The 19625-nt window shown below is 39.4% G+C and overlaps 1 protein-coding gene across 5 annotated transcripts in view; it reads right to left on the bottom strand.

Moving 5' to 3' along the window:
• Positions 1 to 3582: 3582 nt before the first annotated feature.
• PHAF1 (phagosome assembly factor 1) overlaps positions 3583 to 19625 on the bottom strand; it is a 36751-nt gene continuing 20708 nt past the window's right edge. The window contains exons 8-19 of one of the 5 annotated variants that reach the window (XR_010744542.1): positions 18934 to 19031; positions 17214 to 17326; positions 15081 to 15214; positions 14369 to 14452; positions 13600 to 13682; positions 12797 to 12840; positions 10814 to 10857; positions 9398 to 9456; positions 7772 to 7844; positions 7255 to 7340; positions 6878 to 7136; positions 3583 to 4598 (exon numbers count right to left, since the gene is read on the bottom strand). Coding sequence is in view for 2 of the 5 variants with exons in the window: in XM_066327800.1 (XP_066183897.1) it covers positions 7067 to 7136; positions 7255 to 7340; positions 7772 to 7844; positions 9398 to 9456; positions 10814 to 10857; positions 12797 to 12840; positions 13600 to 13682; positions 14369 to 14452; positions 15081 to 15214; positions 17214 to 17326; positions 18934 to 19031 (888 nt within the window). In the remaining 3 variants the exon portion in view is untranslated. Of the gene's footprint in view, positions 4599 to 5308; positions 7341 to 7771; positions 7845 to 8513; positions 8610 to 9397; positions 9457 to 10813; positions 10858 to 12796; positions 12841 to 13599; positions 13683 to 14368; positions 14453 to 15080; positions 15215 to 17213; positions 17327 to 18933; positions 19032 to 19625 lie in introns of those variants that run through there. The other 4 variants (XR_010744541.1, XM_066327800.1, XM_066327801.1 and 1 more) reach the window with 4 other exon arrangements.

Genomic DNA, 19625 nt, shown 5'->3' with positions numbered 1-19625 from the left:
TTTGTCCCAGATCAAAGTTGTTGTTCAACATCTGTGTTGACACAGTCTGTGCCAGCACATGCCCCGATGGCAGAAAGAGAACTAGAGTAAACTCCATTATCTTAGTCTATAGAAAAGCTCATTTCTTTTATCCAGTGAATACCAGTCTCTCTTGATGACAGATCCATCTGGTTTTGTTCTCCAGCCTCTGCTGCATGGCCTGTTTGACCTGGCTTTAAGTTTCCATTTGCCTCTGCAGTTGAGCTGGAAGTTCACAGATGCCATATGTGAGCATAATGCTCTGGGGAAATGCTGAGGAGCTGTGCTGCAACCCCTGCAGTCTATTGAATTCTACTTACAGTAGGCAAAGGCTTTGACTTCACCCAAGCTGAAGATTGTTTCCTTAAGGATGAGGTTTAAGAAAATCTTAAACTCCCAGATATGTATGAGAACTGGCAGGAAGGGCCCTCTACCAACCTTTGTGATGCATCGCAGAAACCCAAACCCATCCTTTTCAGAATGACATTCTGAGTAGGTTTTATTATCTGGCTAATTGAGTGCACCAGTCATGCTTGCTATAAATCTTTGCTTGGCAATTTTTTTCATGACTAACCCAGGACAAGAAAAGAAAACATCATAAAAACATCCTAAGTGGGTTCTACCAGTAGCAAACAAGGCAAGCAGACTTTCTCAGTATAAACTTCTGAAACTAATAGAGTACAGTAAGTTTTATTGAGTCCCAAGGATCCACACAGAGTCAAGTTTTGTTCCTGCTGTACATAAGTAGCCAGATTTGGTCACTATAACGAGCAGAGCTGGCTTGAGCCTCACATTCAGCATCTCCAAGTGCATCTCTGGACATATGAACTGGTAGTGAATGCCAAGATCCATCATTTGGTCAAGCCACTGCAGACTCAGACATCATAAAAAAGAAAGCCAAAGAGGACTCTGAAGCAATTCAGTATTAAAACCTTGTGCTTCCTGTCTGCAGCTTAATTATTCATCTTTCTACAGCAGGTTCTCAGAAGCAAACCTTCAACTGCAAACTCAAACAGTACAAAATAATCAAACAGCTCTGAGAACCTTCACTAAATATCAGCACTGAGAACATTCCCTGGGGAATGCTGAAAGACCGTTAGATCAGAGAGGAAAAAAAGTCTGTCCCGAAGCCCAGCATGAAAAACTGCTGATCTCCTGAGCTGTACCTCTTCCAGCCGGACTTGCAGGTCTCAGCACCCAGCAGCCCAGACAATCAGCCCACCATGTTTTCCCTAATGATGCTACAAACTGCAGTGACAGTTTCAAATACCAGTAAAACTTTTAAATACAATTTTTCATTACTTTCTACATTTATGATCAGTAAGGAAACCATACTGAGGAATGAGGAGGGAAAGTAAAGAGGAAAGTAAATCCAAAGCAGAGGGCAGCTGTGTTCCTTCCAGAGTGGCTAACAGCTCCCCCACCATTCCTGGCCAGCCCAATGCTCGCCAAACCATTCAGACTCAGCTCACGGATCTTCTCTCTCCCCCTCCCTTTCCCAGCCCATCTGTTGACAATCCATGTGCTAAAACCTTGGAAAAAACATAAAACAGGTTTGCAGTGACAGCCTTGTCCCAGGGGGGCTGCCTGAGCTGGTTGGGAATCAAGGAGTGGTAATAAGACAAATGGTGTCTTCAGCCATAGAAGCAGAAAAGGGTGGAATAATCTCTGTATCCTCCCTTACTTGTGGGTGCAGCAGAGCTACACAGCAAGGGACAGGGTAAATTCAGGATTTCAGGGCTGCAGTTCTTCTGAGAGGAGCAGAGGGGGAAAGGGAATACAGAAAATCAGGCTGACTTGATGATTTAGCTGATTAGACTACACATTCCATAATCATGCAGGGGTTTTAGTGATTGGTATTTAAACTAAATGTCTCTCTGAAGGGTAATAGGAGATTGAAACTTATGCACTCAGGGAGAAAAAAATATATATATATGTAGCGTAGGTGTAAAGCATTAAGGCACTTAAAACCAGCTTCCAGAATTGCAATATGCAGTATTTTAAAATACCTAAAGGAGTAAAATTTAAAGGGGAACTCACTAATGTAAGAAATAGGAAAGATTACATTAAAGCATTACAGCTAGTCCAGAACAAAAATTAGTGTAATAATGGTATCTTACACCACACAGAGTGCCCTACTCTGCAAACTCCAGCTTACCTTTCCTGCTGTTTCAAGCACTCAGCTTTTCCAGATAATGAGGAGAAATAATTTTACCTGTTGGAAAAACAGACATCCCCACAAACAAGAGATGGGATGTAAGCTTTGGCAGAGAAACATTTTAACAGTGACTTTATTAGTTACAGCAAAAATTCACATAGGCAAAGAATATGGTATTTAAGTTGCACTTGAGCCCTCTAACACATACACTCCCCACAAAAACAATTCCTTCATGAGCTCTGCTTCACTGACCCTATTTTTAATGCTTAAGAGTTTTATCTGCAGTAAGCTCCATCTTTCATTTTCCCCTGTATTACTTCAGCCTTACCTTCTCTCTGAAACAACCTGGTTCACACTTCACATGAAAAGAACCAACCAGAACTTACCAGTATTTTAACTCCAGACACACAGTGAGGTATTTATTTGGCTACATGTGCTGTGTCAGATTGTGTCTGACAGAGTCAGGCAGAGAGGGGGGGGCTTTGCACTGGTGTAATCAAGGTTTTTAAAAAAGGTGTTTATCGGGTAAAAGTTGGCACAGAACAATCGTAATTCGCATGGAATAATGTTTCTTGCATCATAACATCAAAAATTATTCTGAACATCATCAGTCCATGTGAAACTGTGCCAAATCTGACTACTTGGTCTTTGCCCAAATACTCTGGAGAAAGAAAGCAGAGAGGCTTGGACATAACATTTCTTTCAAAGTAAGAGCCACACTGACTCACACATGCAGATTTACTCTCAATGTACATTTTGAGCCGCCAAACACAAAACCCTAACAGGAGTTCTGGCATAGAGTGGTTAAGTGACTAACAAGTTCTAACAGCAGGCAGACAGTCAGTGTGAAGGGGACAACAACACCCTTGCTTTCCTTCTGGAAGACAGCAGCTGGCCCCTAACCTCCAGCCAGCCCCAAAAGCAATGATGAATCACCATCTTCCTGTAGTGCTGAAAGGTTTTGTTTTAAACAGGTTGGATGGGAGCTCTGGAATATGAATGATCATGATCACATGAATCAGTTCTCACACACCATATGATTACTCTCAGAAAAAAAAAAAAAAAAATCTGTTTAGAATTAAAAATGTGACTGTTCCTGGCAACAGAAGATTGCTTTTTCTTGTCAGGAACTGCATTTTGGGGAACAGAGGGTTCTAGTATTACACAGCAGCACTCATTTATACAGCACTGCCTGGAGCCATCACAGGAGCCCAGGGACTGCTTGAAGGCCTGAAGAATATGGGAAGAAACGTCAGCTTCACCTCCTTAAAGAAGGGCACAACAATCAGTTATATTAAGTGTAAACAAATGAAATACTGTGGACAGTACTGCAATATTCAAGTTAAGCACACACACACAAACTTCTCATTTCTTTACAAAGGAAAACAGCACACATCGGAAGGGAATCATACGCACTACATGTTTTATTAAAAATGCAATTGTACTTATCTTTGTATCAAACAGTTTTATCATATGAAACCAAAATGAAGGACCAACGCACATGTTGCCAACATGCAGGATCTGCATCAAACCACACAGGATTATTACAAGGAACAAGGCCACCTGGCAAAATGGGATCTGATGCAGCCCAAATCTCTCAGTTCCACTGGGAGTGGGTGGCAGAGCTGGGCCCTTGCTCCCCTCTGAGCAGCCCTTTGCACAGAACAGCTCTTGGTTCAGATGAACTGTTTCATCTTAGCCTTCCTTCCTGACTGCCATCCTTGCCTTGTCCCCCAGAGCTCCTCTACTCCTTCCTCTCTTCTTTCTGATTCAAACCCACCATCAGTCCCCTTTACCCATTCCTAAACCTCTTATGCCAGCAAGTCCTTAAATGCTCCACAGTGCTTCTCTAATGCATCAACTCAGGAACAGCGTGGCTTGGTCCGAATAGGAGCAAACAAATCAAAACATCTCAGACAAGAGAGTTGTGAACAGCTGCATTCACAAAGGGTGGGTGAGGAAACCCCTAAGAGCAGCTCCACATTATCTCTCCCGGTGCTTCTTCAGATCTGCCTCTCCCAAAAGTCACATGCTTTGAGCTCAGCCCAGCAGCAACAGCCAAGATGCAAAATTGCCTTTAATTTTTTGCCTGTGCAGAGAATTTTTCACTGTCAAGGGGATGACCTAGAGAAGTGTATGCATTGTTAAGAGAGAACTGTTAATTACCAATACTATTTTAGTCACTTGGACTCGGAGACCTTTACAATTCAAGCTGGGAGTCACTGTAGCTATTAAGTATCTTTGGCTAGCTGCCGCTCCTGTCCTAAGTCTCAGGGTTCATGCTACAGGAGCAGGACTGACCTCACTCTTCTGAAGAAATTCAGCTCAATATGCTTGAGAGCAGGATATTGGTGGCATCTGCATAGCCATTACTCAAATCATCCCATCAAGGATTTATCTCCTCTTGCAGCTTGTCTGGAGCCTTTATTAGAAAAGGATGAATTAAAATTAATTGAAGTTAGCATCAGGATTGCTGTCACATTTTAGTAACAAGAATCAGCATGCACAGCATCTCAGTTGAGAGATCATAAAATTCTGCAAGAGCACACTGAGGCAGGCAGGTCAGTTTGTACTCCAGCACTGAGGGATGCTGCAGGAGGGCCGAGTGCTCTGCCTGCCCCACACAGCCAGTGCAGGAGAAGCTCAACTGGAAATGAGTCCCATTCCTGGTGCCCTGCATTAACATTGGAGCTGCTTCAGGGTAGGGAGACTCCCAAAGCTTTTCTGTGAAGTCCCTTGGGGCACACAAACGCAGCAGAGAATTCACATTTGCTGCTTTCACTGCAGGCATTTCCTCCCTGCTGCTGTGTCATATTCCCCCTCTTTGAAGCTCCATCGATTTTCATGATCCCCAAGGGCCCACAGGAGCATAACAATCTCATTTCTGAGCACAATGCAGAGCCCACGGTGCTATCCACTACAGTTTAAAGATTCCCCCCTCCACTTCAGGGCAAAACCTTACAAAATGCTTTAATGTATCTACCAAGTTATGTTAGTTACTGTTTCTTTGGAGAACATACTGATCTGGCTATAAAGTCACTATAGACTAGTCAGGTACTTCAAATACAATGCCTGAAAACCAGTAAAATAAAAAGAAGTAATGGGTAAGAAAAGAAAAACCAAGAACATCCATGATTTTATTATAAAAACACCCAGCAACTGTATTTAACACAAAAACAGTAACTGAGAGTCTCTTTTTATTTTTCTTTCAGTGTACATGCTCATTATTATTCCATTTAATTTACAGAAGGGCTATGTAAAATGAAATTAAAATTAGAGAGGAAACAAAAAGGAAGATTGAGGCATAGAATTTTCTTAGCAAGCAACGATCACAGGAGACAGCACAGATTGAACAGGGATTCAACAGGAGTGACACCTAGGGATAAAGGTAAACAGTAACTTTTTCCTTATCCATTAGATTCTCCATGGGGCTTTTTTGTTTGTTTTAGCAAAACAGTTTAGAGTATCACAGTATACAGGAAGACTAAATGGCAAAGAACGTCTCACACACACACACACATTTATCCCTGCTACTGGTCCAGAATCCAAAACTTCAGTTAACATTCGATTTCCTATCTCTCATTCATTGATAAACTATACAGGATTACACTGTACATGGAGTTAAAATTACAAAAATGTCATATTTACAAAAATCTGTACACACATAGTAAAACTCACAAAATTGTCATCTATGTATCACAAGTTGCGACACCAAAATATTAAAAATGGGATAAAATTATACATTTCTCTTGTCCATTTTTAAAAAGGGTTCATTATTTCAAAGACAGACCACCTATTTCTCCCAAATAAGACTGGTAAGAGAACTAGAAACCTAAAGTATCCTCCTGGGATAAAATGTCGCGAGCAGCATCTCCCAACTAGAAAGAAGCCTATATCCTGTCTGCTGGGGTGGGGTGTGCAGTTAGCATTTATGTACAGAAATGGTGGAACTACAACGAGGATGTCTTTGGCTAAACCTTTGGCATAAATTAAAATCACACATCAAAAGTTACAGAAAAGGTTATCTTGGTGATGGCGGAATTCCAGAATTTCTTTCTGAGATACCATTATATACAGCTTTTCTTTCTCTGAGGAAACAGAGTAGGAATAAAGGATTTTGGAACAGAGGCAAATGAGGCAACATTATTTCTTCGTTAAATTTTTCACTAGTATGAAAAATTGTATCAAATCTTTTCATTAAAACATAATTCAGTCATAGAAATAACCCCTTCCAGAATTTTTTTCTTTTGAAATTGCATATGAAAAAAATTAGTAAACCAGCCATGACAGAAAAAAATTGTATCAGCATATCAAGTACATATTAGTGCAGGAAGGTGGATAAATTTGATCCACTGTATAAATAAGCTTTATGCGCAGTGTACATTAAATAACCACCACACCCCACTCACACCCAGTACACAGATGCTCCTCAGTGAAGATAAACGTTTATCAAGTAATTAAAGTGTATGTAGTGCAAATGTTACAACCAAGTATTATGCACATGCTACTTGCTTGGTTTAAAGTTACATAAAGATGTGGTGCCTGAAATCATGGACATATATACATCCTTGTCACACTTGGTACAATGTCCTAAGCCACAGAAATACCGAGGTGTTTAGATCTATATATATATACACACACGTTTTCTTAAAATGTGACCACCACATCAATACAGTAACACAAACAGACTAAAATCAATACCTGCTTCCAGATGCTCCAAGGCTCAGAAAGTTTGTGCTTCTAATTCTTGCAGTCATTACGTGCCCCTCTTCCATTTCCCCCTTCTGCCAGCTGAGAAGGAGGGACAGTCTCTTCAGGTCTGTGCTGCATAGGATGAGGGCAACGGAGAGGAATAAATGACGGCACAGGCACCTAAGCTGCTTTCCTCCATCAACAGTTCCATGCCCCATGATGAAGGGTTGAGAGAATTTCCTCTCCACACCACTCCTGGGTGGAAAGGCTTATTGAAAAAAAAAAAAATCATAACGTGCTTTCCATATTATAAGTGGCAGCAAATCAAGGCACGCTGTACTAATTCTGTAGCATTGAGATTAGCTGACTTTGCAGGGGATGCTCACTGGGGAAGGTCCGACGTTCTCAACTGGCTGCTGGGCCGTGTGGGGCCATACAGGGTAACAGAAGCTATGTGATTATTCTGCATCACCTGCAAAAGCACAGCAGGGAAAAGGGAAATTAAAAGAAGTGCTTCACTAAACAGAAAATCAAAAGTATTAGAATGGTGAATACAGAAGTAATCTGCCTGAAGAAAGAAATCCCAACAACAAATGACAGCAACAAGCTCTTGGCTAGCTCCTAAAAACAGTCTCTTAGATTTCCATGATACAACACCATCTGCTCCAACCAGCCATGTGAGTGTATCTCCTGCTAGCATGAGTTCCAGGTGACAAACTTGAAGTTTCAGCTTTAACATGCAAATGTACAACTTCAAAGAAGAGGTTGCAAAGTTCCCTCTTTCTGCCAACAGGCAATAAAATTATACCCATCCCAAGCACTGACTTTTAATGCAATAGGAAGTAAGAAGCAAACTCTCATCTTCCCATGCTCAGATAAAAATAAAAGGTTTTTTTCCCTAACCTCAAAGATCATTCGCTGCAGTCCAAAGCAAAAGGTTGACCCAAATGGGTTAGTGTTGTTCGGAGATGATGACCTGAACAGAAAAGAGGGGAAAAAAATTTTAATGGATATGTGAGGATCAGGAACATCTTAAGGAGGAATAACTATTCAGCAACATAAGGTGAATTACAGCATCTTTATCATGGCTTTCATCAAAACAAAGTACCTCTACATTATGCAACACCATTGCTAGACTCCAAGTGAGCCAAAGGAAACTCTGCTTGGCACAGCAAAGCCATTAATAACACTTGGGAATAAAGTAATCAAAAAGCCACTAGTGACCTCTACAGGAAAACTCTCCTGCACTTAACTTGAACAGGAAGAACCCTAAAAAACCCCCAGATACACAGGAAGAGAGAAGCACTATGTTACTTACTACACATCATTCTTTGCAAGACCCTTCCTTTTGTGCCTCAACCTCTACCATATGTATTTACTATAATAATAACTTACTATAATAATAGTCTGTTATTTATATTTACTATATACTGTCTATTAACCAACTGGATTTAGCGTATTAGGAAGATTAACCTGTATGATGCTAGAACAGAACAATCTAAGTTTTATTAAACAGTATTTTTCAAGATCTATGTACCACTTTTCTTCCAGTTATTTCTGGTATTTTTGGCTTGTACATTGACAACTTCTGTTGACCGCAATGAATTTTAGATTACAGCCAAAAAAACCCTTAATGAATATTTACCTTTTGTCCTTTCTTGTAAACTGGTCAGTTTTTCAAATTGCATGTCTGAGCCATTTGAGATGTGCTCAGTAAAGCGCTCTCTGGTTGAACTACTCTCTACAACACAGATGGAAAAAATAGAAGGGCTCTATGTCATCACTATTTCACCTTAGCTTTACTTCATTCACATGGCTTCTGCTCTAATCATCTCACTGGTATAACACAGGAGTAAAAAGAACACAGGGCACAATGATTAAAGGGGGAAAAAAAATCAAAGTCAAAAATCACATGAAAGTCCGATAAAAATACATTAATTTATCTGAAATTGCTGTGGTATTTGCAAAGTACCTGTCACTTACACTTGTTCCGAGATAAAAATCATGGTTTCCTAGCACAAAATTATAACTCTGCAAACAGATAATGCCCATTTAACCCAGTATCCACCTCAAGGCCTGCAGAAACACAGCAAATTTAAGGGCTCTTCTTAATTCAGTCAGCCCAAAGGAACTGCAGAGCCATGTATGTTCATAAAAGACAAGCTTGTTCAGACAGACTGCTGCTATATATATCATCATATACATATATACTGTGCTGTATAGTGTCATGTTATTGAAATACTCTTAAAAAATTCTGCACTATTTATTACTCATGAAGAAAGAGAGTTTTTAAGGCACTGTTTTCTCTGAGATCTTCTCTGGATTTTGCATTTCAAGGAATTTTGGAAATGCTTTCACTTAGCATGTCAGTTTATTTCCTCTGAGAGCAGCTATCTGGTCTTGTTAGTGGCCAAAAAACCCTGAAACTTTAACCAGCAAAGCAGTATAAAAGTAACCAGTGCCATCAACACTCTTCCTTGCCCCCTGTTGTCAGCCCAATCCTTGCCGAGCAAATAAAGAGATTTTTACCTGTGAAGTACCACTGGCTTCTCTACAGGGTGCCCCAGCAGATCCTGAATACTGTCCCACTGTAAATACATGAGTGAATTTGTGTTATAATGAGGCAGAAGAAAACTCTCCTTTTATCTAGAAAGACTGCCATGCACATTTGTTTGTGATAAACCTATTTGTCAAATAAACCTCAGGTTGTATTTACAGAAGTATTTTGTGACTGGAGCCATACTCAGTAATAGAACTATCCACTGCTAGGGCTAGTAAGTTCTCTTAAGGCATAGTCTCATTTTTGTCTAAAAATAGTTTGGAATTAGAATTATTAATATAAAAATTTCTAGGGGTCTTACAGATAAAATGTAGCTGGAAAGTCCTGTGGCATTTTAGGGGAACCTCAAAGACCAAAGCAGCTGTGGGAAACTTCAACAAAATATCCTCTTATGTATCTTTGCAGAGAGGAAAAATAGCCCCACTGCTACCTCTCCCAAAAGTCTTTCTTTGATTTAAGCAACAATATTGGAGAAGAGGAAAGCTGCACTATTTAATGACTGGAAAGTGTCCAACAGTTTTCCTCGCTTTAACAAAACTCCAAGAAACTGCAGTTTCACACACAAGACTGAAATAAATCAAAGCACTGAAGGGAGTAAGTTAATTCAAATCAAAAAGTATAGAATGGCATCTTCCAGACTGCTGACTCAAATTTTTCTTCCCAGTATGGGACTCCAAATTCACCAAGGAATGCCTTCATTTGGCACCACAAGAACCAAGAGAGCAGCACTGACACTGGCTAAATGTTGACTGCAGAGACACTGATGAACAGTTTTTGAGAAGTTTTTCAACTTAATGCAGCTGTCAAATATGTAGTAGCAACTGCCCAGCTGGGAAGTTCATTTAGGTGGGAAGGCTGTAGAGTCTTTAAGGAGCCTGCTGTCATCAGGTGGTGTCACACTGGCAGTGACATTTTTGAAAGGCTGCTGCCAAAGAAACATCCCATTACTGGTGCCCTTCAGAAGAAAGTGGAAGGGCACTGGATTCTCTTGTTAAATAGTACATGTCTTCAAGAGCTATGTTTAGTACAATAGCTCTGTGAGAATTTTGTTTAGGGAGATGTCTTCAGCTAACCTTCAGCCACAACTGCTGTTGTTTTCCCCTATCACTTATTTCACTATTCCTACCCGCAGCTGTGTTAAAATGCAAGCCATGCCATAATGTAGCTATTTAATTTACTTGAAATGTGCTATTACGAATGAATTCAATCTTTTAACATACCAAAATATTTAAAACAAGATACACACCAACTGTTGGCCTTCTACTATTCCACTTTAAAACATGATACCACTGCTGTAATTTCTTTGAAGTGTATTGTAAAGTTGGCACGAATCATTTAGATGGTTCAAGAAAATCAGGAAAACACTCAGATCTGCACAGGCTTACCTTGCTGTATGTTGTACATGTTTCCGTCTGTGAGTCAGCACTATCTGTGAAACAGGAACAGAAAAGCTTTTATAGCTCAAGCTTGAACAGTCCCCTACATAGTCCTGCATTTTGGCACATTAATTCAGATAGCAGGAGACACAGGAGCATTAGATCAGGTCGTATACAAATTCATCAGCATTCACTAGCAATCAGAATTGTCAGTAAACACTGACTAAATGCCAGTTAAGGTGATAAAGCAAACATCCCTATTTACAGGAACTCCCAACTTTAGGATAAAATCATAGAAGCTTAAAGCTTTAATCTTAGATGGAAGAACACCACTGTAAAAGAAACTCCATCTCTGCACTAAGCTAACAGGCCTAGCACAGCCACTTGAGGAGGTAACATGATGTGCCACTCATTAAGTCCAAAACATTTCACTGCACTTGGAAGGAAAGATGGCTAAAACTGACATCTGGAGACTCAGGAGCTGGCAGGCCTGAAATCAGTTAAAACATCACTTCCAAAATAAAGATGGCAGAGAGCTTGGGAATCACAGCCCACCTATTAAATAATAAAAGGACAGCATTGCATGTACAATTACAGCCTTTAAACAGAAACTATTTGCTGGTGGTTTCAAGTACTTTCATATATATCCTTGCATACACATATTTGGGTACTCTAAATACTGAAAGCATGTTCCCAAAGCAGTAGGAATGGATTTAGACACTAAACATGTCAAACATAGTTTTCAGTAAAGTTAAAGACCATTTGCTCCTCTGTATTTTTTCTCTCTAAACATGCTCTCTCTGTGCCGAGAGATCAGTGTCTGCGCAACTTGAACTCTGGCTCTTAATTTATCATCTGAACTTGAACTACAAAGGGGAACTAATAAAACTGTATCAGGCACTGCCACCAGAGGGAAGATGACAGGCTCTTCAAAACTGTTATAACATCTGTTCACAACTTGTTACATGTCTTGAACATAAGCTAGAGACCAGTAAAGCTGGTTAGAAATGCCAGATAAACAAAAAACCAGACACGTTAAGAATAAATCCATAATTCTACTTGAGGTAAATAAAATTAATCATAAATTAATGCTTTGAAGTACAATAACCTAAGGGAAAATAATTTTAGAAGTGAGAATTTCATGCTCATTTCTCTGGGCTGAAGTACAAATCAACTTTCATATAAGCCTGTATACCCAAACATTGTTTTTCCAGGTTTTTAATCCTCCATATGCTCAAACTGCTGTGACAGCCACAGGAGGATTGCACTTCACACAGCAAAATGCTTGCAGTAAATACCAATCAGAATGAGGAAAACATCCCTGGCCAAAACCTCAGCAGCATCTGGCATTCCCAGGATAATCCAAATCCAGTACACATTTTTTCTTAGGTTGAAGAAGTCTACTTCAATCACTGTGATCTTCAGACAAACCCTACTTTGCTGAGATTAGTTACATGCACAGAGCTGGGAATATCTTAGTATTACCTTGCCAAATCAGCCCTAGTGATTATAGATTTTTTTTTTCCTAAGTATGAGATTTTCAGGTGAACACAAACAGACATACTCTGTCTGTAGCACACAGAGCCAACATACTCTAGATGTTTATTTTCATTCCCAGATAAACCAGATTATATTAAATACCAGTGGACAGAAGAGCTCAGACTAACACTGTCTTACAGATTTTGAGCCTCCAGGTACAAGGTAATTGATCTTAGCAGAGTGGTAGTATTACAGGGTATTGTGATATTGCAGCTAAGTATTTGTGTGATCCAAGTAAGTGAAGAGGTAGTGCAAGTAAAATCAGAGAACTGCTACCTTGCCCTGAAGTCTCTTTTCCACTTAAATAGAAACCTAATCCCAAAATTTATTCTCTGTCTCGATGACTGTCACTGTTAGCATCCTCTGATAATGAAGGACAGAGATAAGAACTGCTCCCAGTTCCCCCTGGAGCACTCTGTGCCCCCTGAGGCAGGACAGCAGGGAAATGCTCACCTCTCTTAATGACGAGTGGAATCTTGAATTCACAGCGATGGTAACTAGAAAGTGGAAATCGTAAAGCTATTAGAAAACAGAGAAGCCAAGATAAACTGCACAGCCACAGACTGACAGCTCTTAATAAGCCCTTTAATGAAAAGTCACATCAATAATAAAATGAAAGTGAGAATCTATGATAGCAGATGAAGTTCTCACTTAGATTTTCCATATCAAAAAAGGCAGCAGCCTGGGAATGTCCTAATAAAATTTTCTAGAGGACACAAGAAGTCCTTCAGCACAAATTACTCTATTGCTACACAGAGTGAATGGAGAAATATTTAGCTATGAAACAGCACTACAGACTTCTGTTACTAACTGCTTTAATCAGACATCCAATCACTAACTCATATTCCTCTTCTGAAGAGTTTACACTTAGGAAGTATTGAAAACATGTTCAGAAGCATGAGTTTTTTAACCGCTAACTGAGATCGTGTTAGGAAAAAACCAGCAACATAGCTACCAGTAAATGGGCACTCCTGCTAATACAAAGTTTGCCTCTATCATGAGTTTGCACATCATACCTGGACCAAGAACTACCTCACCTCATTCACTGCTCCAAGACATATTTGCCAGTATATATAAATGCATTTAAAAGTAAAAAGAAAATATTACGAGAAAATGTTACTAATGCTGTCTGAAACTTCCATAGGTTACTAGATACATCAAAGAGACTCATGAAGAAATACAGTAAATCTATAAAGAGAACATGAGATTTCAGTTGTTTTAATGTACTCCTTAATAGATGAGCTCTGTACACTCACATGTTGAAGTTGTAATGACCAGGATAATTTGTATGCAGGACAAATTTCTTCACCTTGTGAGTGTTTGCATCAAAGAGAATATCCTGTTGAAGACAAAAAAGACAGATGAAGCAATCTGAATAGAGGAAGGTGGCCTTCCCCAAACCAACCCTAGATTACTTAAAATAGCACCTGTATAGAGTGACATATTTATCTCTCTGGAACTGAATCAAACTATGAAAAGCAGCATTTGAAAATAAGACTACTTGTAAATTCAAATAACACATCCTCCAGCACTCAATCACAACTGCAGCTTCATTTGCTAATGTTGGCAAGTTTTCTAAGGAGGTCTTGTTTTTCTGCATATTATTTGCAGTAACGTAGACTAAAGCAAAACAGCTGCAAGAAGGAACATGAAGATTTAACTATATCCCATAGCTCAGCAAACTTCCACAACTAATGTTATGGCACACCTGCCTCAGTTCTGTGGCATGATCTCAGGAACAAGAACTAGCTACCTATGCATCAGGGACAACAGGAAAAGGAGAAAACTTGAGACTGCAAAAGTGCTAAGAGCCCTTCATCCATTGGTGGAGATAAAACACTGCTGATTAAATTTGCAAGCGTTAAAAGTAAAGTCAAGTGCAGCTTTTCATATCCGGAGATTCCTAAGGCAGCAATTAAGAATTTTGTAGCCTCTCATTTCCCATAGCCTTTTGCCTCCCAAAAGGATTGCTGTGTAACTAAATCAGAAGTTTACAGGAATTGTTTAGGGAAGCTTCCCACTCACCACTCCAAGTGTGAAATAATTGAAGAAGTAGTCATTGCACTTTGATGGGACCTGCTTGTGGGGCGAGGGTGAATGGATTTTCATCTGCAAGAAACACACTTTTCAGACGCATTCAATAATGCTCAAAGATAAATGTCTCTAGTAACATCTCTTAATTCAAACAAATTGATGGAATCTCATTTAAACCCTTTGTTCAACTACGTAAGATAGTGTGCTTCAAGACAGGACCATCATCTGCTTGCAGCAGCACAGTGACACATCAGCTTTTTCAGTAATTGGAATTTAAAGGTTTACTTACCTTTAAATTCCAATTACCTAGATACTTACATGATGCTGTATAAAAACATTAGGAAAAGATCAAAGTATATGCTAAAGTTATTTGACATACACTCTAAGTGGAAAAAAGAAAAAAAAGGCAGCACATTTGGATACAAAAGTGCTCCCTTTTGTAACAATTCTAAAAACAGTTAACATTATGCAATTCGATTTTTTTAATAAATTCAAACAGATTTGCATCAATTTAGATTTTAAAAAAGCCTCTTAAAAGCTATTATATAATGGTTCAGCCTCATCTATTATGTGAAGTAATACATCGAGCACTTGTAATTTGTGCTACATGGCAGTTCAACTTCACTGACCTTGCCAAACACAAGCACTATGGTGAGACTGAGGCACCACTGAACAGAGTCTGTGCCTGAATGAATTCCCTTACCTTGTCTTCAGACTTGTAGAAGACTTTGTGTGGAGAGCCCAAGGTGCTGAGCACATCCTGGCAGGAATCACCGAAGTACACACAGCGCTCAAATACCCGCATCTTGGCATCGGCTAAAACACCTGGGCCACAGCCTGAGGAATGGAAAACAACTCTATATGCATCCTTCCTGATCACAGAATACATCAGTAAATCAACACCAAAAGGTTAGCATTCCTTTATTTATCACAAACCAAACAGCTGCATTCCTCAGACAACAGTGCCAAACTAAATTTAACCATTTACTTTGCAGCACTGTAAACATTTCTTATCAGAGCTGTACATGTGCTGACTGCTGCATGGTTCCCCATTTTTGCCTCCACTTTCAGCCATACTACCTTCACTTCACATGGATGTGACTTGGTTTCCCAGCCCATCTCAGTTTGATCAGGTAGCTATTAGCAGTAAATACCACAACTTATTTCTATCCCTAGAATATTCTACCTTAGCAGGTAGAGATTTATCTCCAGCTAAAAACATCAAGCACATAAAGTAAAATCCCTCATCCACACAAACTGTATCACAAAACACACATTCTTTACTCATGATTCCCATAACTTATTAAATCAATAGCAAGTACGTCTCTGTGCAAACAAGGTTAAAACCAGATCTGACTGAATAGCTGTTACACAGATGAATTGCTGACACGTGTTACCAGACGTTAGGAAATGGAAAGACGTTGCACTGTGTGAGCACATTTGCTTTCAGGAAAGCAGCATCTTACATTTACCAGAATGCAAGTACATATATGCAGCAGTTACTGCAAAACACAGGATGTGCTCTAAATATATACTTAGCTTTCCTCACTATGCATTATTTACGTAGCTAGTTACCCACTAAAATAACTCAAAAATCCAGTTCAGCCAGCCTTGATTTCTTAAGCAACAGTAATTTCAAATTAATACATGGGCAGAGAAACCTGAGCTAGAACAGGTGTGTAATACATTCTACATGAGTTTCTACAAACTCTGCAAGATAAGAACAGCACACGTCCCGATTGCCTACCTGCAAGTCTGTCTGAATATCAGTGATATTTTAATAATTATTTTACTCACTGACAACATTTCCTTTAAGCCATAGGCATATACCTTTTTAATAAAACTTGACACTTGAAGTGTCCAATTTCTCAAAATCATTTACAGAACTATGATGCTATAGATAAGTCTTTCCCCAGTACATGAGATATATGTTCTCTGCACTACATAGCTCTACCTTATCTTCCTCTGTAATAAGAGAAGCAAAGTAGCTTAAAAATATCTGCTCAATTTTTATTCATATTTTTTTATTCTTCATCTATAATTTTCTTTTTTTCAACTTTTGCATATTGTGAATGTATTTCAAGTGTTTTCTCAGTATACAAAGAACTAGCAATCAGGACAGATCAAAAGATAAGCCTCCTAACGAAAATTGTTAAAAGCAACTCAGTATTATTTCTTAAAAACGTTGCCAAGTCTTAAGTTATGGTGAGTGAACAATACTCCTTTGCAGTTGTTATATATTTCCCTAATTTCTAAGCACCCTCCCATCTCTAAAAGCACATACAAAAAAAAGACTCATCAGCCTCTCTTCACTTTCACCACTGTCTCCTACAGAAAACAAAAACAGAACTGAATTGGAAGCGTGGTTTAAGGCTGCAGCATTAATGTAGTCACTTGCTGGAATTTTCAAAAACCTTCCAGATTTAATCACAAAAATATCAACATCATACAGCTACATGGAATCTCAGAAAATGCTTACATACATGAGGTTTCTCAGCTTATCATGGTTTTTTTTAGAGATGCACTGAGAACAGTGATCTGTTTTCTTCTACACATACACCTGAAGACAAATTCCATTTCTGCAAACAGATTCTAAAGACTTGGAACATGTGTGGGCTCCAGTTCTCAGTGATTTCTCCAGGGTTAGGAAAATGCAGTAACAGGCAGGTTCACCTTCCAAAGGATTTAACTGGGCTTTGTTCCCAATAGTTCAAAATAAGGTAGATAGAACACTTTGAAATAACTTATTAAATCATCACATATAACCTATGCTAAATTTTCACAGGTTTACCCCCGAGGACAACAACCAGTGCAATGCTCTGAGTGTCTCCAATACCTGCAGTAAGGAGGCGAAGCCGTAAACCTGAGGGTCCAGTTCCATCTCGCAGAACGTCGACGTTCTCAGCGTACACATTCCCAAGGAAACAGCTGAGAGGCATCAAGGGAGCCCTGAAACCAATCACACAAAATGGGCATAGGATTTGCTTCACCTTCAAATTTTCCTGTTATAAGCTGGTACCAGTTCACTGGAACAGAGCGCATTAATTTTGACAAAGCTGCATGTAACTGTGACTGAAGATTAAAAGTTGTATTAAACAGAAGGATCAGAAAGCGTGGGGGAAAAGGCACAAAACAGCACTCAAATGCAAGATCTTTACCATTTAAGGAAAAAAAAAACCCAGCAAGTTTCAAAGACTCCAGGAATTAAGGAATTACAGAAACTAGTACCTAGCCTTTGGATATCTCACATGAGCTCGTGTCAGCTCGGATTTCTCTCAGGGAAAACAAAAGTTGTGGAGTTTTTAGAGCTAACTAAATCTGTGAACAAGACATATCACCCAAATGCAGCAGAACAGCTTTCTCTGTGATGCTTTCACTGCTCTTGGGAAGTTACTTCATAGCCCAGAACATGAAATCAGCTTGTGTGGGTACACCAAAGGCAACTGTGCTGCTTTACTGGGGAAGTTCTCAATTTATTTCAACAACAATATTATTTCAGAAAATAGTAACAGTCCCAAGTGAGATATTTTTAATGGTAAGGCATATTTTCTGTGTATCAGCTTGTATATGCTCCCTAAAATTCCCTGTTCTTATGTTATTATGTTCCTCCTCTGGGTGAGTAACAAGCTGAAAACTGGGCTTTCAGCTCTCTCTCTCACACACAACAGAGCCCCATGCAACAATCAGTGCTTTCAGTAAAGCTCACCATGTCACAGATGGGGACAGACAACAGCACTTTTCTCAAGTGCACTTATTTCTAATTAGGAGACAATGTCTGCATAAACAAGGCTCCCTCCCTTCTGAGCAGTAATCCAAGGATGTGTTTATCTCCTGGCCTTAAAACTCAACTGTCTCTGCAAAAAATACCATCTTATCAGTTTGGGAATTTTTAAGATTAGGTATCTCAGAATCCTAGAAGGGTTTGGATTGGAAGGGACCTTAAAGATCATCGAATTCCAGCCCCTCTGCCAAGAGCAGGGACTCCTTCCACTAGGCCAGGTTGCCAAAAGCTTCATCCAGCCTGGCTTTTAAGACAGTAAGTTCAGTCAGGTATCTGCAAATACACTGAACATATGGTAGAGTATGCATATGGCATATTTTATTAGTTTTGTTTAGCAAGAGAGTTTAAGACCCTTGAAAGGGCCCTGCCATGACATACATATTATCAATATGCTACAAGCTTACTGACTGTCTACACCAAGCTTGATTTGCTTAGGAAGAGGTTATCAGCACAAACATTTAGAGGAAGAATAGCCTAAACATGTGTTACTAAATTCACAATGCTCCCTATTTTGATTAATTCATTTTCAGGTCAATTGAACTTGCTTACTACAGCTGAACCAAGCTCGTTTTACAGCAACATGAATCAAACCAACATTTGATTATAAGGTCTGAGGACAACACCTACAGAAATCTGACTGAGGTTGGTATCTAAAGGCATTCTGCATACTACCAAATTAATAGAAAACCCAAACTGAACTAAAAAATACACAATTCTATTTAGCAATGGCAAAGCACTAAATAAACGATGGGAGAGCATGAGCAGCTGTACGTACTTGGTGTCCTGCAGACTGTTTCCATTGTAGATGTACATGCGTTTCACAGTCGCGCCATGCGGAATTTGAAGAGAGGCCAGACCATGGGCAAAGTTAGGCTGTGGAAACACAAAATCCTCCTTGTTACACAACACAGCAGACACTTCAGCTTAAGGTTAGAAACTGCTTTAGAGATGCAGTATATGCTTACCAATTCAAGTACGCCTCCAGCAAAAGACAAGGGGGCAAAATAACAGAAAAACCCAACCTTAAAGGTGGTGTTTCTTTATATTCCACTACTCCTGGATTCCTGAGCTGGGGTGAAACACTCATTAAGCTTGTTCATCAAAGATGCCATTAGTCTGACAATTAGCTACTGTGTGTACTGAGGATGCAAGTTTTTCCTTGGTTTGACCACTGGCAGCTAGCAATTCCCAAGTATTTGTACTGATACACTGTATTTAAGGTTTAAGAAATCATCTGTCTTCCCTTTTTTGTCTCCCACTGTTTTAATTTCAGCCTTTTAAAATTTTTTCTGGTTTCCAAGATGCTTTATCTGATGAACAGAAACTTGTTCATTAAATGGATTTTCCGCTCTCCTTATCACCACATTCTTACACATACTGTTTTGACAAGGATTGGAGCATTCTCATCACATAGAAAGCATGCTGAGGAAGTCACATTGACTCTTACTGCACTAGAAGAAGGAATTC

Source organism: Sylvia atricapilla, chromosome 12 (genome assembly GCF_009819655.1).
Source record: "Sylvia atricapilla isolate bSylAtr1 chromosome 12, bSylAtr1.pri, whole genome shotgun sequence".
Lineage (NCBI taxonomy): Eukaryota > Metazoa > Chordata > Aves > Passeriformes > Sylviidae > Sylvia > Sylvia atricapilla.
The sequence above is the reverse complement of the archived record's forward strand: the minus strand, read 5'-3'. Positions and strand labels throughout refer to the sequence as shown.